The sequence below is a fragment of the Pezoporus occidentalis genome, unplaced genomic scaffold (genome assembly GCF_034315485.1).
Source record: "Pezoporus occidentalis ecotype Australia unplaced genomic scaffold, CSIRO_AGI_Poc_V1 ctg174, whole genome shotgun sequence".
Classification (NCBI taxonomy): domain Eukaryota; kingdom Metazoa; phylum Chordata; class Aves; order Psittaciformes; family Psittacidae; genus Pezoporus; species Pezoporus occidentalis.
Genome location: NW_026913576.1, coordinates 317,607 through 339,830, shown reverse-complemented (window position 1 = coordinate 339,830; position 22,224 = coordinate 317,607). Strand labels below are relative to the sequence as shown.

Below are 22,224 nucleotides of genomic sequence, written 5' to 3'. Positions count from 1 at the left end.
TGGTCAAGCTAGAGTAAAATATGGCAGCTTAACTGGAGTTTCTGCAGTTAGATGATCCAGTTGCAAGAGGAGCTCAGTGAGCTGGACATGGGTAGAAAGTAGCCATATAACAATATGTATCGTGACATAAGCTTTCATTTCTCACCACACCCTCCTCAAGGTCCTAACCCTATTCACTGCTGGAAGTCTATACATATTCCTGCAAGAATCAGGATTAGTTGTACGATTTGAGATGCTGCTTCTGTGAACAATGCCTGCAACCAGTGATAAAGGGGGAAAAACACATGGGCAAGGAGTTGAAGGCAGACAAAAAATACTTTAAGGAAGCTGCAAAGAACTGGTTCCTACCGCTGCCACAGATCTTTTTATATTAAAAAAAATCATCACTAACTCCTGTATTTCAACTTCCTTATTGGTTTTTACAATAAGGAAGCCTGAGCTCAACAGGAATACATCTTAAAAATAGCGAAATGTTATAAATATAACTCAAAAATCACAAAGGAAAATAATATCCTAATAATTCCAGGCTGGGCACTGAGCATGTGGACTCTTCTTGTAATTTTGTCCATAATGTCTCTGTCTGTAAGTTCCCTACTTGGAAAATAAGGGTAAGTCCACATATTCACTGAAGGGTGCTATGTTATGAAGCATTTAGATATTATGGTGAGGGTAATTTAAAATGTACTTTGAAAAGTTCAGGTTTTGGATTTTTTTTTCTCAGATCACTTTTTAATGGAAAGCACATTTTTAATTAACTGTTCTTGTACTGGCTGGGGCCTTATAGTCTGAAGCATAAGTTTAACAGTTACTGTGAATTCACACCACAGTCTGTCCTATTTAGTCCAGATTTCACAGCATTCCTAATCATTTGGTTTGGGGAGCTGAAGGCTGCCAGACTAGGTGTTACATGTATTCCTCCATTATGTGCTTCAGGCTCAAGAACCTGTTGTATTTCTTGCTTGTCTTGTGGAACAGGGAGTATAGGCCTGTATAATTTATAATAATGCATATGCATAGGAAATGGAATTTAAGCTAAAAAAACAGGTCAACTCTTCACATAGCTTTGAACCAATATTCTTTTTTGCATATTTTATTGGACAGTAGAATCGCAAGAACTTTTCCTCATACCTTCAAAAGAATACTTTACAGTGCTGGCTTAAAACACCAGTGTGTAACTCCTGTGGTTTCAGCCTGAATACAGTGAAAAGTCTTAGAAAAGCAGCTGATACTTAGTTAATCTGAAGCATGGCACTCTCTCATCTTTTTTCTTTCAGTCTCTTTAAAGCCAGAAAGGGTTTATACATCTGTACATTTACTGCTTTCACCCTACAACTGCAGCTTTGGTCCTTCAACACTTCTTTGATTGAATGTTGCACTTGTTTTTAGCATCTAGTTTCCATTCTGCTGAAGAAGGGTGTTATTTTTTATTACATGTGAAAAAGCTAATTGATTATGATTAATGTGCAATGATTTCCACTTCTATGTAATCCTGTGATTTTGTTACCACTTGTGTGTTTTTTACAAAGAATGATGAATGAAATTCATAATGTTCACTTTGGTTCCAGTTCTGATAAGCATCCAAATATTTTGATGCTTACTCAAAAACTTATCCGAAGTTTCCTAAGCTCTTGAGTCTGCGAAACTAGTCTGAACACTTAGAGAAGGGCTTTCCTCATGAGGTTTCCAGTTGTTCCACTAGTGGAACCTGATGGAAATACCATGAGGTCAGCTTTTCTTCCAGTTGTTCCAAATCTTTAACATCTGGACTGAAAACGGAAGTGAGAAATCCTGCCCAGAAATTGTATTATAGGAAAAATTTGATTCTAAAAATAGGTGAAGAATGACTGATTTTTTGACTCCTTCAAACTGGTTAGTCCATGACTGAAAACAATCAAGAATGCAGAATGAGAGATGAATCAGGTAACTGGTACCCGAAACTACAGCCTACTCAACTGAAACCTTGGGAAGGCCATATCAGTGTACCTTCTTTAAATAACTCTGATTTCAAAGTCAGTGTTTTGAGAAGGTGGGGGAGTTTAGCTGGTGTTGAACTTCTTATTGAAATGACTTCCAGTCACAAAGACACATTTTTAGACAAGACAATTGGATAGTTTAATGTGTTCTACCTGTTGGTTGGTATCTAATGAGTTTAAAGTATACTTTGCAGAAATGATCTCTTTGGTGAAGTCTCTATTTTCACCACCTGTGACTTTCTGTATACTGTGCTTCTTCCCCCATTCTTCATATCACACCAAGAATGATTAGCTCTCACTGCATATCCTCTGATTTTACAAGCTCTTGCTTACCAGGTTTATCTTCCTGTTCAAATACCAGACACCAGCTCAGATCAGCCTGCTGATAATTGCTCGCTGCTCTTATTAACATCATCCTGCAGGTTCTTTATGGCAATAGAATGCATCACCATGTAATATGAGCACTGCTCCTAACTCCATTCATCTGAAACTGGGAAAAAGTTCTGAGGTTCCTCTTCCCCTTGAGAGAAATCAAAGTTCAGGAAGCCTTTAGAGATGGTAAGCAAGGACCTCCAGCATCCTCCCAACCCCAGAGATCAGAAAGGTATGCAAGAACACTGAGTGGCAGTGTGCTCCAGCAGGCTAAGGTTTAGGACCCCTGGAGTGCTTGATCAAGAGAGTAAGGAGTTGGAATGGGCTCAAAAAAATTACAGTGATTAAAAACTTGAAATGTTTTGTGAGAACCATCCAAATTAGTTTTCTTCCCAGTCTGTGCTTTGCTTATGAAGAGCAGTGTGTGCAGACACTGTGTATGCAATGCTGTCAGCACTTCATCAAAGACATTTCATCTGGCTCAAAGCACAGCATTTTAGCTGTTGGTAACCTCCCTGACAGGAAATATTTCATAACCTAAGATTTATGCACATGAAAGCACACAGAGAAAGTACCAATGAGGCAAACATCAAGGTGGGTTAGCCCCTGAACTTCTGCACATAAGTTGTAGAAATGTATTAGAGTTACAACTCACTTTATGCTTGTTTTCAGAAGACAAAACAATAAATTCAAGAACATATAAGAAGTCAGTGCAGTCGTTCATAGGTGTATCACCAATTATCAACTTTAGTCAATACGGTCCTTCCAATGCCCTTGCCTCCCAAGTCTCTGGAAGCCCATGCTTGCTTGATATTTGATCAGGCATAGAAACTGTGCGCCATTTCCCTCTATCTAGTGGATCAGCAGCCTCTAAGAAACATTCAGACACCCAGCATTCAGCCATCCCTGCCAAGCTTGTACATGAAAACACTGCATTAAGAACCACAGTGAAAACTGACTTGCTGCCTCTTCAGTCTATTACTAATGGGAACCAGTACTGTCTGGATGGCATCTCAAACCTGAAGGGAAAACACCTCTCCAGAAAAAAAGAACTGAACAAAGAAAAAGACTTTCCTGATCCGGTTCTCACCTCATCTATACCTAAAAACAGAAAGGTAAGGCTTTGAATCTCTCAAATAAGGAAAAAGTAAGGAAAGAGGAGTTGTTTAGGGACTTTCTGGCAGAGTTAGTTGAAAAGCCAGGACGTTCAGGCAGGTTGTCCTCTGGACTGTGAAAAATGACTTCTGCTGTGATCCAGGATGGGGCAAACGAGGCTGACTGGGGCTGAAGTCTGGGTGCTGGCTAAGTAGTCTTTAGACAGATAGAAGACCCTCAAAAAGGAAGAGCTGCAGAACTCTAAAGATTACTATAAGAAAAAGCATAGTGAAACAGAGTCCTTGCCTGCTCTATCTCAACAGTTTAAAGTAACCTTGAATTACAAGACTTGAGAGCAGCAGTTCATATCAGTGCTGCTACTTCACCTTTTAGCTCAACGCCCAGACTTTGATCCTCAAAACCAGCTTCTGGGAGCTCACCTTTGAACTTGCAGACTCAGCTGGGGGTATCTATCAAGTTTTCTGCAAGATAGGAAAATGACCAGGCAGAAAGCCAAGAATGGTGGTAGAGCACAAAGCCAACTTTTTTTTTTCCTTGGACTTTTTGAGAATGCATCTGATATTGAATTTTCTTCACAAGTTTATAGCACTGCACTATCTATTTTAAGCTTCCTTTTTATTGCTGTGCATCAAGCGTTTTCTCTTTTGCACTGTTACAGGCAATACAGTTTCATCATTTGCGGTGCTTTGGAAAATAAACACAGGTTTTCCTAAATGAAATTGTTATAATAAGGAGGAAAGTTTCAGAACAAAAGTTTCAAGAAAAATCATGTAGGAATTATACAGACATAAAATATGATAGTTCATATTATCATTTCATGAAACATTCTTAAGCATTCTTATAAAATATTTCAGGAGGTTGTGCAATGTTGCACAAAACATGAAGAAACCAACCTAACCCGTAAGTTTAAAACATTATATAAACAAAGCCATAAAAATCAGGGCCTACAAAACTCATAAAAAATATTTCACTAATCATCTCAGAATATTCATGAAACACTCTGGAATATTCCTAGAATATGCTACCCCTCTACCTAACAATATTCAGACAACATTGCTTGTAGTATAATAAAAAGAAGTGCAAAGCAACATTAGCACTACAGCCACAGTAAGAAAAAAAAAGAAAAGACCCTCTCATCCTTCTGTTGGTATCACTCACTTGATGTCCATATAAAGAACCTCTCACTGGTTGATTATAGCTCTGTTTCCCAGACTTTGGGAACTTTTTTCCTCCAAATCATGGCCTGCAATGTTAACCTGAGCGAGGTTTTGTAAGGTAGCCTGCAGTCTCTCTGGACAGAGACCTTAAAATCACTGTAATTTACACAAACTCTCACTTTTGCTAAGCAGCAGCCAGAAAAGTAGTCCCCCTCGACAACCCCATATGAAGTTGTTTCACTGTTTATTAAAGGCAGATGTGGCACAGCGAGCTGCTGCCAGATAATGATGGGCATTTTCTCATGAGCAGTTAGGCTGCTCTTCCCTACTCTGCAGCTCTGAGACAGCCTTCAGCAACATGCTACTTCATCATCCAGAAAATCTGCACTGCACATTATTCCTACTGGACAGCACAGGGAGTGTTTGTCTTGAGGATCCAGGAGCAGCAGTGCTCCTGCTGTGAAGGGGAAAGCAGACCGATGATTGAGAAAGTATATGACAGCAAATTCAGAACAGGAGAATTAATCAAGAAACAAAAAAACTCCCATGACTTCTTTTTTCCTTTCCTTTCTTCTACCTTCCAAGTAGGGAAGGAAGATGCAAGTTTCCAACATAGTCGGCAGATGCATTACACACATATCAATCAAGAATGTCTGCATGAACAGCAGATTGACTTCTTTCAGATGCTCTTGACTTTCTGTGTGCATCACACACATACGCAGTGGGCCCAATATGCCCAGGAGATACTGAGCTTTATCTTCAATTCATCTGCACATATACAGTGAGCCAATGCATTCTAGATGCACAAACTTGCTATGCATGTGGGATAAATGCAGTCTGTGTGTGTACAATAAACCCAGGTGATGATAACTTATTGCTCAGGCACAAACTGACTGTACCTAGTAGAGTAAGTCTGACATGCATTGATACATCGGACTCACTGGAAATGCTGTATAAAGTTGATCTACACAGACTTCATCCAACAGACTGCTGCAGAAAGCATTGGGGCAGTTGACTACAAGTCCTGGGGCAAACCTGGTCTTTTACCCTTCCCCATGCCTCTGGCAGTCCCCGGGGTTTCCCTGTGTGACCCCAGACACAGAAGCAGGGTGGAAAGGGGTGCAATACCTGCTCAGGATACAGAGCTATTAACATGGAGGAAAAGCCAACCTGTGTACAAAGTCATCCTTCCTGCCTTTGGGCTGCAGCTTGAAGCTGGCCACTCAAAGCTTTGGTGAATGCAGCCCCAGTGGTTCTTGCACCTGTGTTCAGTGCCAGGAAGTTACAGTGAAAAAGAAACTACAGCTCCCCTGTTCTTAAAGACTAAAAATGAAAATTGACCAGAATGAGTGAATATTAATGTCCAGTATAAAGTTCATGAAAGATGTAGTGGTTTGTTTCTTTTTGTTTTTAATAGGAACTCTGTTTGCTTTCAACTGCCATTGCATGCTGATAAAGTCATTGAATAATTCCCTATGCCGTCTTCTCTTCCCCCATCCTTTCCAATCATTCCAGCTCAGATCCAAGGAGTACCATGAAATTTCTGGACTTTTGTGACCTTGTGTTGTGCTGTATCTCCCTATCATTCCAGTACCACACTCTACAGATTTTAATTGAACAAAGCAACTCGGATCATTAGCAAATGGTGCAAACTACCACCCTCCAAATTGCTATGCAGGCATGAAGTAAGTGTGGGCTGGCACTGTGTGTGTGAGCACCGTACAGCCCTGTGCGCTTCAGAAAATGGGTCAGAGGTGCACCACCTCCACCTGTCTTCTATTCCAAGTGTGCCTTGTGTGCATCAGGGAAAACTGGTACCTTTAAGTGCCTTGGGGTCCGTGTCAGCAACTGTGGAACACGGGTGGTTTGTCTCTCGGAGACACACAGGGCTGTGTGCACTCACCTCTGCTGCCTGCAGTGTGGCGGGTGGGCAGGGTGCGTGCCCCAGGGACCTGCTGCCCCTGGGGTGTTGCGAGGAGCTTCGTGCCCAGGAGGCTGTGACCACCGAGGGTCATGGGATCCCTGCCATGGGATCTCCTCAGAGGTGGCCTGTGTGCTTTGGGCCGGGCTCTCCTGGTGGGGTATACATCTGCTTGGGGACCGTGCACCCCTGGGTTAGCCCCTTACCAGTGGGCCGGGGCGTTGCGACTGGCGCGCGGTCCCGGTAGCCACCCTCCGCCCACAGCGGCGCGCTGCTCTGGTGGAGCTGGTCCTGGGAGGAGAGCCCGAGGCCCTCCGGTGGCGGCGGCGGCTCGGCGGGTCCCGTCCTGCCCCCAGTGCGGCGGGTGTGGCCGGGCCAACCGCGGGGCCGCGCCGGAGCCGCCGCCACCTGAGCCCCAGGCGCGGCGGGAGCGGGGACCGGCGGGCGCGGACGGGGCGGTCCCAGCCCTCCGCGGGAGGCACCGAAGTTCCTTCGGCTTGTGCCAAGAGAGGCACGTCCCGGGGCGGGCACCGCGGCGGCGGGAGGAGGAGGAGGAGCGGAGCAGTGCCGTGCGGGGGGCGGGCGCGGTGGGCGACTGGCGATGACATTCGCGAGGAGCCCGCAAGCGGCGGCGCGGGAGAAGAAGAAGGAGGAGGAGGAGGAGGAGGATGGTTGCTGAGGCCGGTAGGAGCCGCCCCGTAATGTCACCATGTAAGTTTCAGCTCTTCCCTGCGCTCCGGGAGCGCCGGTCACCCCCTCGGCGAGCGGGCTCCTTCGTGGAGTGGGAAACTTCAGCTGGATAGGCAGGGCTTCCCCTTTCACCCTCCTTCTCCCTCAGTAGCAGCTGATGAGTAATGTCAGGTTTGAGCTGTGCAGATAGGTAGGGCTGAAGGAATGGGGAAACGAAGAGTTTCACGTCGGAACCTCTTGAGGGCACGGCAGGCACGGCTCTGCCCCGTCCGGGCTCCGGGTCCGCCAGCGACTGCCCCACCGGGTCCCGGATGGCCGCTGCCTTTCCCAGACCGCTGTAGTCCCGTTTTTAGCACCTCTCTTACGAGCTTCCCCGTGCTTGAAGGCAAGTAGGGAAACCCTTGTCCCCGCTCGCCGCTCCCTGTGACCGCTGGTGCCCCGGCGCTCGCCCAGCCCCGGCGTCCCGGCTGGGGACCGTGGGTGCTCACGTCGAGGAGCCCCGTCCAGCACAGGCGGCGTTCCCAGCCCCCCAGGTGCGGTGCCAGCAGGAGTAGGGAGAAAGAGAGCGGGAGGGACGGGGGACCTCCATGAAATCTCCCCGGCCCCGCCGCTCTCCTTCGAGAGCACTGCGAAGAGGAGGAGGCAGCGCGGAGCTCCGCCGCCGTCGGGGTGCGAGGGGCGGGTCAGTGGCTCGTCTGTCTGTGGGCCAGTCCGCCCGCCGCCTGGTCCCGGGCAGGCCACTCCTGTGGTCTCTGGGCGCTTTCCGCGGTATGTTTCGCCCTTACTGGCAGGTTCTTGTCGAAGGCAAGGCACTAAAGTTTGGGATTAGGCGTTTTGGCCGATGCGTTCACAGCCAGGTGAGAGAAAGCGACCTGTGGCTGGATCCGAGGGAATCACTGCAAGGGGAAGAGGGCAGGGTTTTCTGGCAGCGCACGGTGCAGCAGAGGCAGAAATGAGGAGTTCCTAAAGACCTACTGCTGCAGTGCTACGGAGTTGCAGGCATCCAGCGGATTAGTTGTCTGCAACTGGGAAAAAGTTCATTTTGAAAGGAAAGCCAAGAGGCTAAGATGGATCTGATACAGCTGGCACTGTTTAAATTAAAAAGGCAGTGGTTTATTTTTTTCATCAGTTTCCATAAGCATGAGGGTGTTTTAACGGTTGAATGTAAGGATACTTAGGAACAAGTAATGCTTAACAAAATGAAAGTTTTAAGTGGAATTGTGTAATTAATCTTTCAAGACATTCGTGTGCTACAATTTCAAGCAAGGTTTTCAAAGTTAAAACCGACTCCTCTGTTAACCTGCAGGAACTAAACTGTGAGTTGTAATCATCTTGTTGTAGTTCCCTTTAGAGTGATTTAAGCTTAAAATACTTTTGTTTATAACTAATGTGAGGAAAAAAAAATAAATTGATGTTATCTTTCTTTTAATTTTAAAGTCTTAGCAACGTTTTTCCTTAATAGTTTTAGACATGTCGAAGACCAAAGAAAGCCATGTCAGCCTGCCTGAGGCAGAATTCACATCCTGCTCCAGGGAACTTTGCTGAAGCTTTGAACAAGGAAGATGGTGTTTTCAAATATGTGTTGGATGTTTTGAGACCATACAGTATACAAATGAAATGCTCCAGGATTATTCACATTTTGCGTATATATTCTTGCAGAGCTGTATGCTCCGTAAGAGGTGATGGTGTTAACTGGCTGCTGGCATGTAGAGTAAAAGGCTTAGTAGTTAGACATAGCAGGACTCTTAACTAATTTTAATCTTGAGCTATGTCAAGTTACCATCCATTTATGGTTTAGATAAATTACATGTCTATTTTGCTCTTCTGGAATGAATTGTGAATAAGCTCATTGTCCCCCTATGTTATAGGAAATTAAAGTAGCAGTGAAGTGGACTGTGTTGAATTGGTAACTACAGTGCATGGAATAATGCAAGTCCATAGAAAAATTAGTAGCTCTTCTATGAGACTCCACAGAAGGTCCCATTCTAATTTTTCTACTTAAAAAAAAAAAAGTGTTAAGTGACACTGCTGTTGTGAGAGTATATCCAAGCGAAATGGATGTACTCCTATTGTAGGTGTCATAATAGTCCCCAGATATGTTGGGTAAAATGTTGTTTTGGTTCTTTGTTTGACAGTCTACAATGATCTGTTCAGAGCCACTAGCATCTTACCAGCTGGGAACAGAACAGGGCTTTCTCATTTAAATTGAAATAAAATAGAGAAGAAAACCCAGTATGAATAGCATTCAGCAAGTTTAATGTATTCAGAGTTAAAGACTGAAATAAACCTTGTATGTTCTGAGATCTTTGATAGGGACTGGTTTGTTTACTCTTGATGTGGTTTAGTACATTGCTGTGCTGATACTTATTCTCTGTGCTACTGATGAATATTAAAACACAGAACACATCCTTTTAATACTATTTAAAATAGGAACACAGGACCAAAAGGGTCTCTTGAGCCATCAAGTCAGTACTGTTATAGCAGGGGACCATATCATGCCTTGATAAGTTATAAATTAGCTCAGGACTGTTTGCCAGTTTTTCTGTTGAATTATTCATATGCTGTTTGGATTCTGTTCTAGATGTCAGTTAACAATAATGATCAAGAAAATGAACCTTAAAATAAATATAATGGGTATTAACAGGTGAATAATATCTGCAACTAAGTTGCGGTTTTTTTTAATACCTGGGAAGTATTTACCAGTTGCTCTGGCTTATTTTCACAAATGGCTGCTGATTGGATTGCCATTAGAAAAATACCAGGGATGGATTTTGTTATGGAAGAAGCCTTTTTGTTGGCAATGTGTTAGCTGACTTCCATTGCTGACAATGTCTTGTGTGAACAGGAGTGTTGCACACATCACAGTGTAAGGCTCTGAGCAGTCAGGTTTCTGAATCTTGGCTTTTTGCCAATGCAAGATCTCAAGTACATGGAAATAACTGATTTTGTCTCTCGTTTTTAGCATTCAGCTAGCGGTTATGATTTGTGACACAGATCTTCAAAAGTTCTCTCCAAAAGAAACAGGTCTAAGTCATGGTGCCTGGAATGTTTTGGTAGTGTGCTGCTTCTGTGGGCATTCTTGTTGGAGTTTGATAAACATCTCTGTCTTGTGAGCTCAGTTGATGTGGTGTACAGAAAATCGTTCTATACGTGGAGAATGTAGGTGGAGAAGGCAGGCTTGCTATTTTTTATGTATTTATTTATTTGGTAAAGAATTACGTGTTTTTTACAGTAATTGTATAATGATCTAGCCTTTTCCTAGGTTTAAAAATCTTTCAAGTTATTCCTTTCTGCCTTGCGATACACATTTATGCTCTGTGCTGTTGCTGATTATCCATGTTCTTGAAATATTTCTGTTCTTGTACTGTTTTTTTTCTTGTGCTTCCTTTTGTGAAGAAGAGGAAACAGAATGTCAGCTAACACCATGACGTACTGGCTTGTAAGCGTTGCCACAATTCAAGTAAACATTAGTAAATAGAAATTGGCAAAATTAAATAGCACACTCAGAGTAATGCAGAATCTCAGATTCTTTAAGAAAGGCGCTAAAGGCAATGTGACTGGGCAAACTCACTCCAGACCTAGGCAACAGGTACTTGTCATGTTATTTTTTTCTTGAGTATCTCAGAAGTTATCTTGGATTCTCCAGCTATTCAATGAGAAAAATTTCAGCTGAGTTCACAGGCATCAAAATTTCTGACTGCTGTAGCACACAGAAAATGCATCTATATGATGAAACCCAACACAGATTTCATCTGAATTAATAAATAACTGTTTGTGACTGTTTCCTAGTCTGGTGACTTTAACTGTGCCTGCTCAAAAGTAAACAACAAACAGAAAACAGTAATGCAACCACTTCTACAGATTTACTTTGGTAGATCGTGCACCAGTCTGGCATGTATCTCATCAGTAGCTGCAAACTCTTTCTTCTGTAGAAACAGCAATATTCCTCTGTATCTATCTCAGCTGTCATGCTGCTATCCTCAGCATTTCCATTTCGTCACTCTTTGAGTCTACATGCATGCTGTATGTGTTTTCATACAGACCCCTGTTTAAAGTCTATTTTCTAAGTAACTTCTATGGTATTGTGGATTTATGAGTTATATATGTTGATTAGCAACTGTTCCCAAAACTCAGCATTCTGCTGTTTGAGATCTTAATAGGGATTTTTTTGGTCATTAAGTTGAAGGACAATAGTTCTGTTGTTTGATAATCTGGTTATTTTATGTGTCTGGCTTCATCAAAGAGATTCTTGTATTTCAGACCCAAGTGTTTTCTGTGCTTGTCTTCAACACTTGTTAAGTTTGACTTTACAGTATCTCAGAAAAATAAATCAGCTTCAGATTCCTAACTTGATACAACTACCCATAAAGAACTGGACTTCTTTTGTAGCCAGATACTTGTGCCATGTAACACTGCACTGAAGGGAAATCTGATCGCAGCAGTCTGTTGAAGTGCCATTTACCTGGGCCCAATTGGCCTCTAGCCACAGGAGTGGTTTCATGAACTACTACTTTCAGAAGTGAAACGTTAGTTGTTCCTTTACAATGGTTTATCTTGCTGCATTGAGTTTGGCTTGTCTACATTGCAGAACTCCACTTTGGGGAGTAGGAGAAGGTGATACTGGGAAAGGATTTACATTTGCCCCCGGGTTTCACTGACGGGTTCGCAGCAATGAATGTCTGTGGAGCAGAGAAAGACTACTTTACCAACTTCAAAAAGATGATTTTTCTTGCCACTGAGTATGAACTCTGTACTTCCCTTCACTTGTCTCTTTCATTTTCTGTCCCAATAAATCATACTGGTGGCCATTCCAAATACTGTTTTTTTCCCTATTTAAATGCACTAGCTTGGAACACATTTGTGTTCACCGGTGTTTCTTCGTGACTGTTCATTTGTCATTCTTCCTTATATACTGTTGCTGGGAATAGACTTATTAAATATTTTGGGAATTCATTCTGTTAGAGATTTTCTCCCAGCATAAGTAGATAGTATCCTACTGAACAAAAGCCAGTTATCATCAAATAAGAGGGGATTGAGTTGGTCAAAATAATGCATGTTGTGTTTTATTACTTGTTGCTTACTTTTGCTTGTTGTTAACATGTTAAGTAAAAGGAGACAGTAATGTAATGGATCACGATTCATTTTGGATACACGGTTAAAAGTCTGACCAAATTTATGAAGTCTTTCTTGCTTCCTCTTCTACCCAGTATGGAGGAAATATTTTGGTTTTGCCATTAAATGTCCTGTATGCTTCAAGGCAAAGGAACCTTTAAGTTCAAGCTAGAACTGATAATATTTTTTATATAATTGCATTTGTTTTATTAAATAATAAAGATGTCCCTGACTTCACTTGCAGCACACATAAGCCCATAGATTTTTTTCAAGGGAAGTTTCAGAATTTTCATTTAAGATGTCAGAAGAAAATGTAGCTATCAGAATATTAGCACTGAAAAATACGGAAAGGTGAGTAAAGGGCAGAGGCAGATTTTCACCTACCTTCTTTATATAGTTAATAACAAATGCATCTGTATTATATATCTGTTTAAACCACGTATGCAAGTTATATAAGTAGATAGAGTAAAACTTTGCAATCTCCCCGAAAGAAACCTACACCTTAACTCTTTCAGGCTCTCATCAGATGGGCTACTTGTTTCTTTTACTGAAATAACTCGCACACCAACCTGCTTAGAAGCCTAGTGCTGACCAGTCTTCCACTTGCTGTCTGCTAAGAATCAGACAGCATCATTTCTGACCCTTTTTAGCAGGCGTAGAGACTTTTGTCTCTGATTCAGCAACACTAGGGCCATCCATAATTTTCAAGTGCTACTTTATTTCTACTAGTTACTAATTTGACTAACAACAGTCTTTTCTCATTTTCTTGGCTTGTTGTAAAGCTTCTAAAGTCTGCTCACTTTTTTTTTTCCACAGGATGTCTCATGTAAGTGAAATGTGGTGCTATCATTGGAAATGGAAGCTGCAGCACTGTCTCTGCTTGTTTACTATGTATATCTTATATATGCAGCAAGCAGGTAAGTCATCAAATTATCTTTTTGTTTTAATAAATGGCCTAGGACCAGAGTTTGATGACTAAGGATTATGCTTACCTATGACTGAATTATGTACAACATAACATTTTGATCAAAGTGATGCATTATAATTATTAATCATGATTTGATAAGTTGGGTCATATTTTCTGATACTGCTGAATTTTCTTCTTTTTTTAAATTTACTATTGTTAATTGGCTTTGGTTTTGTTTTCTTTGACTTTGAATTCCTTCATTTTGCCCGTCCATTTGCATTTACCTTGTTAATACCTACTTTTCTTTTGAATTTCTTTCAGTTGTTGGAATATTGCAAGTTCTTTCATTTTCCACAGTACTGTTTGTGCTTATAGATGATGCATTCAGTACCCCTTCACTCTAATTCTGAGCTGTAAAATAACTGTAGTGTGCTTATTATTTTTAAATGCTTTTATGATTCAAATAATAGAAACATTCCTCAGCAAACTGTAGTACATAAGGTAATCCTGCGCTGTAAAGAACAGTCATTTTAAACTTAGCATCATCTTGGTCTGTAGTGATACTTGAGTACAGAGTAATGTAACACATTCCAACTGTTTTCTTTAAACATATGAATGAGAGATTTCATTTACTAAATGTCTTTTCCTAACCACGAAGAGTGCAAAATATTTTAAGAGCTCCAGCTGCTTTACTGGAAAAAAAAAAAAAGATCTGGAGTTTATTCTGGAGCATATGAAAATTTTGGATCAGCTTTTAGTGCTCAGCTAATTCCATATCAGATGGGTAGTTTTGCTGTTACAGACTTGCCATTGGAAAAAAAGGATGGTTTATATATAGAGTTTCTAGCTTCTTTGATGTTGTTTTTGCTTTAAATAAAAAGTGCAGTGTTGTGTTTTTTTTAACGTGAACTTGTTATTTAGAGAAAAAACAATGCAGTAGCTGTACAGTAGCAGTTTCCAGCTTCATGTCACTTTAATAGGTGTTTTCCATTTCCATTAAATTGTGTAGCCAGAAATGTACTTAGGGCCTAACTCCCACCCGTTGCTCCGTTGGCTGATGGCCTTTGTGTTCCTGGGCAATGAGTGGTCCTTGGTGATGCAGCTGCCATCCTCAACACAAAGTAAAATATCAGCAAAATCTGCTCTAATTTCAGCTGCTGGGGGCTGTTATTGGGTGACTAGAGCATTAAACTAGAACATTAAGACCCAAAGACTATTAGTCTTTGCTGATTCCTTTTGATAAAAGTTTAGTTATCAAAAGTGCAGGTGACACAGCAAGAGTAAGTTCCATGAGCCAGAAGGTCCTAGTCAGTATGCTGTGAGTACAGAGAAAGCCAACTACAAGTGAATTCAGCTAACCACAGCATACCGTTGCTGCCTGTGCTGGTGCTAAACAAGTGGATGGGTCGAAAGCCCTTTGCCAAACTCCAATATGCATTTCTACAAAATCATATATTGCCCTGGGTTAACTACTTCAACAGTAAAGGGGTTGATGCTGTTGGGTTGGTAAAGCAGGCAAAGTGATGTTGTTAATTTGGTCTGCTCTATTACAGTTATTGTCCGTGCCCTTTCTTAAGGTGCTGGCTTGGTATGTAGGAGACTCGGAAACAGGTCTCTGGTGGAAATCAGGGCAGAGACCTGAACATGAGTCTTCTGCATCTCAAGTACGTGCCCCTGGGGGCTTTTTCTTTGTTGCTTTGGCTGGGAAAGATTTGAAATCTTCAAAACTTTCAATAAATGGAAAAGACATTTCCCTATCTGTGTGAATGATGAGTAGATAAATAAGGTAAACTGCAAACACCCAGGTTCAATAGACAAATGTTTGCTGTTCGACAGTGAGAGAGATCGTAGATAGTCTGCTGTTAATACTTGGCTGAAATGAAAATGAGACATTAACCTTTACAGCAACCTGTCATTTGGTAGTACTTGCCTGCAGACCCTCAGGGCTCATGTTTCTTTTTATATCGGTGTAAAAGTATAGGTTATGCTGCAAAATGGAGTCTTTTCATCTGTTGGGACTTTTGTTGCTTCAGTGGGTTTTCTTTTTGTTTTTTTTTTTAATTATTTTTAAAATAGAACAAGGCAGACAAGGTGGGAAGCACTGCTGCTCCTGCGTTATTTTGTGTTCTTAAAAGATATTGGTCACTTTGGTTGTGGATTCATGCAGTATCCATAATCTCTCTGGCATCTTAAGTTTTACTGAAATTACTGTAGAAATATTGTAAAACCTGATATTCATCCAGCCTCACTGGAAAGCTATAAATTTAGGAATCTGTAAACTTAGAAAGCTATTGGGGGTTATTAATCTTTGCCTAGAGGAGGTTAGATACAAGTGAGGGATTTAGATTATCAGGTACAAGTGTTACGGATTATTTAAGGGGCAACTCATACGGATAAAAATATCAGTCATGCTGTGACATTGAAAAAATGCAAAAATAATAATTTTATAGTTTAACCTGAGAAGAATTACAGGACTTGGCCTCCTTTCAGAAATAAAGCTTAGGAGAAGGATTACACAGCAAAAAAACTTAGAACAGAAGCAGGATGGTCTGTGAAAAGGATGTTTAGCCACAAAATTATGAGTAAGGCACTGACAAACAGGTGCAGCAGTGGAGCGTAATCCCAAAATACAGGTGTGGTACCTCAGAAGAATCAAAAGATGGACTCTGACACTAAAAATAGAAGGGCAGGAAAAAAATATAAAAGTAAATAATAAATTATGAATGTGTGAGATGTACTTTAGTTAAAATCTCAGCAGTCGTAACCGTTTTCGCATACTGGCTTCAGATCATGTGTTGTATCATGAGGTGAAGTTACATAGCAGCCCTGTAAGCAACTTGACATATTTCCATTCCTGTCTACGATAGACATCCCTGAAGGTCTTGAGTTAGTCATTTGGCTGTGCCTCAGTTTCCCTGCCAGTAATGATGAGTGCGTGTCTTGCTTCCCTTGTAAACAGCTTGCCTACCTTCCAGTGAAAGGACTGTATAGAAGCTGCTGAGATGTTAGAATGGTGGCATTTTAAACAGAATTAGTTAAATCCACTTTTATCTGAGATTCAGGCATTCCTAACTTTCAATTTGTATGTACATGTTGTTGGTTCCAGAGAGTCAAAAAGGGAACGAAAAGAGTGAACAGAGTTCTGGAAAACATAACTAATGAGGACAGACAGAAGGAAGTAGGATGATTTTGGTCTGTGCTCTCTATGGTAACCCAGGAGCAGAACTGGAGTATATTCAGTGACCTTAAATGCAGATTCCAGTTTACATAGTTACTTTCCAATCTAGTTTTAAAAGGTCTTGTCAGTACTGGGCTTCCAGTGTTTTGAACATTGCATGTTTAGAGGAGACTGCAATATCCTCATAGGAGTTTTACCTTGTTCTGTCCTCAGTAGGTACATGATTGTGTAAGAGTCAGTACCTGCTTTAAATTTTGGCTACCATGCAACTATATTTAGTTTTATTCAGGATGTGGAAAATACTAATTTTAATAAAGCCATGGGTGCACCTACAATTTTTCTTACACTACTTCTGCATTGCTTCCCATGCAGTGGTTATCGTGGAATTACTGCAACTAGCTTATGACAGAGTGAGCATTTGTCCTTTTGTTCATCAATCAGTAAAGTGCATTGGTGTCTGTAGTCATGTTTCCCTGTCCTCAAAAGGCTTTAATCAATCCCCAAGAGCTCACTTAAGAGTAAGTGTCAATTCTATAACAGTCGCTGAAATGTTAATTTCATTTAATTTAGTGGTGATTCAAAATTTGTGCTGTTTTTAATTTGTCAAGAAAAAATGAGGTGAGAAAAAAGAATAAATCTGAAAACAGGTCCTTTACCCACATGGCTGATACTGGTCCACAATACAGGATCTTCTCTGTCTGTCATCCTCTTTAATTGGGCCTGTGTAGATAAAGGAGGGATTAAAGTCCTCCTTTGTTTCTGGGAGAGTTTCAGAGTGACTCTGCAGGCTCAGGAGCCTAATAAGAAATGGGAAGGGAGTATGGTGGGAAGTATTGTTCATGCCACCAGCCCTAGCCGCAAGAGTTAGTCACGTTGCCCTCTGTGAAAATGGATCCGGTTTTATCTGAAACGGCCCATGTCAGGAAATGTGTATTTTCACCACAGATCTGAAACTGCCTACCCCAGACAAGGGCCAAAGATCCTATCACTGAGCAAATGATGAAATGGCTGTCAGCACATTCCCTTATCTTCCTTTCTCTTAACATGTGCATATTAGGAACCAAAGTGCCAAGACATTCATCCAGTCAGTCAGCACAATCCTCACATATGGTGGGAAGGCAGGGGATGATTTTGTAACCTTATTACTGATGCTTTATGAAACTTCACCTATGGTATTGCCGTGGTGGGAACAGGCACGCATATATTGCTGAGCAGGGTAAAACTGACTGACAGTGCATGGAAATTCATGTTTCAGGAAGTTACGGAAAAGCTCAAAAAACCTTAAACGTACTCAATCTGGCAGTCTCTTTCCTTACACAGGCGTGTACATCATGTGTAATTGAGAGATTAGTCAGAAGGAGTCTGGATATTTAATCAATAGTGGAAAGGTACTTTTATTCTTTCCCCTTTCTCTGTCAGTCTAATTTTATATTTTAATGTAGCTTAAGAAAAGCAAATCATCAATACTTTATGTTCTGTTGAATATCTAAATTTCTGTGGGGTTGAGGCATGTGTTTAGAATGTCTGTTCATATAAATCTTGCGAAGGAAAAGTTACTAGTTGGCTTCCTTGTATTTCCCTTAGTTGACAGTTTGTTAATGTAAAAGTAAATCACTGTTGGAATGAATTTCACAGGAAGGTGCCTCTCATTACCTCTGTTTACTTTTTAGCTATAATTTTTTGATGCTGCTGATAATTCTTTTCCCTAAAGTGTTTGGACCTTATTGCATTAACCATAACAATATTGCCTTAAAAGTGCAGTGATTTTTTTCCCTCCTCTGATATGTACTTGTAGCCAAACCCAAATGAAGTACGGTCAAACATCACAGAAATTCAGACTGACTAGGACCTCATTTTACAGGTTCTCTGCACTCCTTTATTAGAAGATAAGCTAAATAATATACTTCTCTCCAAATAATACACCTTTAAAGAAAGAATTTACCTTTCACTGAAGGCTCTATCTTAATGACCTTTAGGCTTTAGAATCTGTTTATAACTTATTCTTACCTAATTTTTTTCTGTTCACTGTTAAAAATTGAAAACATTGTCAAATGACAATTTTTGAGTTTGTCAGTATTGTCTATGACAACAGACAGTAAAACTATCTAGCTAAGTGACAGATCCAGCAATAGAATGACTTGTGGCCAGCTGGACTGTGCTTTACAAAAGGCTGCCTCTGATAGAGGTTATTATGTAAAAGAAATTATTCTTTATGGTATTTGTCAGTTGGCTCAATAAAGTGAATGGACATTTTGAAACAAAATGAGTTTTGTCTCATTAAAAGACAAGTCTTTCTTTGAAAATGTAACTTTTTTTGTTTTGTGGATTAATAATGCAAGAAATGTTGCATCATAAAGTGCAGGTCTTAACAGAAGTTTTCCAGATAGGAGTTCTTTACATACAAGTTTAGCAATCATGTGACATGCACTTTAGTAAGTACTACAATTAATATAGAGTAATAAAATTATTTATTTCATATACAAGTGAACCTTTTAGAGGTGAGTTACTACCAATGTCAAGTCAGAATTTCTCAATCAAAAGGGCTGGTCTTGCAGGTTTTAGATGCATATTATTATGTCCATGATTGGTTTGCTAAAATACTGGATTTGTGTACTTAATGGGATTGCTTAAGTGATTTGCACAAGGTGCAACATGTAAGGTTCACTAGATCAAGGCCTCTGTTATCACTGATAAATGAAATGTTAGAACTTACATTACAACCACAGCACAGAGATACCTCAGATAATGTATGGGCAAGTATATCTATGTATGGACAAGACATTTTTCAAGAATCTAGAAAAAAAAAAAGGTGAATGAATTTAGGTGCAATTTGGAAAGAAACTAAGAAATAGGAAGACCCACACAGAAAATTACATGCCTTGTTAAGATTGTGTATACCAATACCTCTGATTAAATAATTCACCCATACAGATTCAGAATTTCTTCTTCCCATGATGGAAAAGAAAAATTGCCTTCCCATGATAGGAAAGTAAGGTACTTCAACTGTAGACCATAAAGATTTTCTACAGAGTTAACTAAAATATTAGTGTAACAGTGTTAAGCTACATCACAGAAGTACATCCCTTACTGTGATACATTGACCCAAAACTACTTTTTCTGCCGTAATACAGGCAGGGAAAGGGAGGGGAGGGCTTCCAGAAGCACCTCGTGTTTTGTCCGGGTTCATTGCTTGATGATCTGCTCAGTTCCTGTAAATGACAATCTAAGCTCTAACTTTTACTGCAGTATTGGAAAGTTAAGTGCATAATTCATAGTTAAGAGTTTTGTTTATGTAGTCTGGCCTCCAGGTATCATTCATGCTAATTCATTTATTGACCTTATCTTGAAGGATGAAACCACTTTTCTCTCTGAGCCCAGCTCCAGTCATAATTTTTTGGTAGCACTATGAATTTGAACTCCTTTTTTCTCATCTTTCATGTTGTAGTTTTTACCCTGTTGTCCGGGACAACAGCAGTTGGAGCAGTATGTTGACTGTTTTCAATTTGTTAGTTGGAAATATTTTTGCTAATTGTCCTCAAGATTTCAGCCCCCAAACACACTCGCCAATTCCCGTTGTGGGAATTTCCCCTTCAGTAATTTCTGAAGGTATTTTCAGTTATTTACTGGTTTATCCAAATTCCAGTGCAGCAAATAGTCACTTTTGACAAGAGATGCCACCACAGTGGGAACTCACATTGCTTAATACAGCAAAACTGCAGCTATATCAAGTAAGTTGTAAGGTACTTATATCCTATAGAAGTGTAAACATGTCCTATTTTCAAGCAGCTTATTTTTTGAAAGTTTTTATAGACCAAAACATTGTGTGTTGGAAAATATTTTTCTCAATTTAAAGAGTGACAGAAAGTTCGTTCCCATTCTTGAAACCAATTTTCCTCTGGATATACCTGAAGTAGTCCAATTGTCTTCCAATACACTGTAAAACAGCTGCTTTTTTTCACAGCTAAATAACTGTGAGAGTTAGCTGTTGAAGAGCACAGGGGATATCCATGAAAAGATCGTCACACAGCTAACCTAATTTTTGAAAGGATACAATGCAGTCAGAGTTTTCCCAATTCCAGCTTTTTTCCCTCATGATTATGCTTCTTAATGGGTGTCAGACAGAAAACTGCAACTCGCTATCTTGAACAGAGTTTGTTTTGTTCAGATGCGTGCTCTGGTTTCTCATAGCTCTTTTAATTATGAGCTGTGCAGTGACAAATCCATACTATGAAGCTGAAGGCAATTTTTTGTTCAGCACTTGCTTTTTAGGTGGAGAAAAAGGCCTCATGGTTGCAGTTATCACAGAGGCATTTGTACAAGTGACTCCATCCCCTGATTTTTGTTCTTTTGGTGTGAGGAGTGAAGAAAAATGTTTCTCATTTTGAATGAGAAGGTTTGAATTTACAAGGTTTAAATTTTAAATCTTTTACTATTTTTTATTGTAATTCTGTGTCTAAGTATTTTCCAATTCCAGAATATGTTAGTCATGTATCATAGTGCACTTTTCAGAAACTAGAAGCATACAGAGAATCCTGAAATCATCCTCTCTGCCGAGTCATTAAGAATACACAGCAGAACATCAATAATATGTCTTTTGTACTGAAATGTAAAATAACTGAGAGATTTTGTAATGGATGTGGGTGTCCACCTATCCAATGTTTTGAACAAAAAAACCCTGCCCAAATGGTGTCCGATTGCTCTTGGATTTTAACTTTGGTTTAAAAATTTTTAAATTTCAAGAAGTCACATCTGTAATGTCCACACAGAAATAAAAGGGTGAAATGGTGGTGTTGAACAGAGGCATCATTCATACAATGAGTTAGAAGTTGTGCGTTTTGTAAAAAAATAAATGTTTGACTGATGAAACTGTTGAAAGGAAGCGTAGCAGTAAAAGCAATGAGCCACTTCCCCTGCATGGGTAAGCCTGGTACATCCAATGTGCTGTGTGCAACAGCTGTTCTGGTTACTGTGTATTATGTGACTAGTTTATAAAATGTAGGCTTTTTTTCTTTGAACTGTCAAATTTTGGCTGTATATTGTTTCCCTGATGTCCAGTATTTTGATCTTCTTTCTAATTGGGTGTGCTTCTGCTAAAAACTTACTGTTGGAACTGGCAAAAGATATTGTATACCAGCAATGCCGTCAGTCAGGCCTTCCCTCTGTCTGTCTCTGCATATGGAAAATTATTCTTCTGTTAAGTGATTATTTTACAAGTGAATTGCATTTAACCTTCTGTGTTCTCAGAGTGGTCTCAGTGAAAGTCAAAATGATAGAAGTAGCACTGGTATGATGTTAGATTTCTCCTTCTGCTGGCACATGGCAATCAGGAGATAGTGCTGAGGATTAAAAAAGCAAACATCTGTATATACACTCCCTCCCTCTAATAAAATCTGTGCATATTTTTCACCCGTGGGTAATACCAAATGAGTGGGTTCTAAACCCCTTGCCAAATGCTAGTAACTTGGAAGTTATCTACAAATAATATATGTCTGGCTTAGTCAGTTGTCTTTAGTTTTGGGTGATTTTCTCCCCCCTGCTGTCAGCAGCATTGATTTACACGATACAAGTATTCACTTTTAGGCAACTGCTATAGTTACTGATCCTTTTGACTGTTACCCTCAATGAAACTATCTGAAATTGTTCTGTATTGTTTATATCATATCAGAATTTAGTGACTGGCAACTTAATTATATAATCAACAACTGAACTCAAGATTTTAGGAAAAATAATCGCCTATTTTCTTGTGCTTGGCTACATAAATCTTTTCTGAATAGCACATTATAGCAATGGAATGTATC

General features: G+C 40.2%; 1 protein-coding gene across 7 annotated transcripts in view; it reads left to right on the top strand.

The window, feature by feature from the left end:
• Positions 1–2,225: 2,225 nt before the first annotated feature.
• Positions 2,226–22,224, top strand: part of ADGRG6 (adhesion G protein-coupled receptor G6) — a 111,513-nt gene continuing 91,514 nt past the window's right edge. For 3 of the 7 annotated variants that reach the window (XM_062614241.1, XM_062614237.1, XM_062614242.1), the window contains exons 1-2: positions 7,113–7,250; positions 13,158–13,258. In XM_062614241.1, the coding sequence (XP_062470225.1) occupies positions 7,249–7,250; positions 13,158–13,258 (103 nt within the window). In that variant the 5' untranslated portion in view covers positions 7,113–7,248. Of the gene's footprint in view, positions 2,532–7,112; positions 7,251–7,301; positions 7,321–8,007; positions 8,087–13,157; positions 13,259–22,224 lie in introns of those variants that run through there. The other 4 variants (XM_062614238.1, XM_062614243.1, XM_062614240.1 and 1 more) reach the window with 4 other exon arrangements.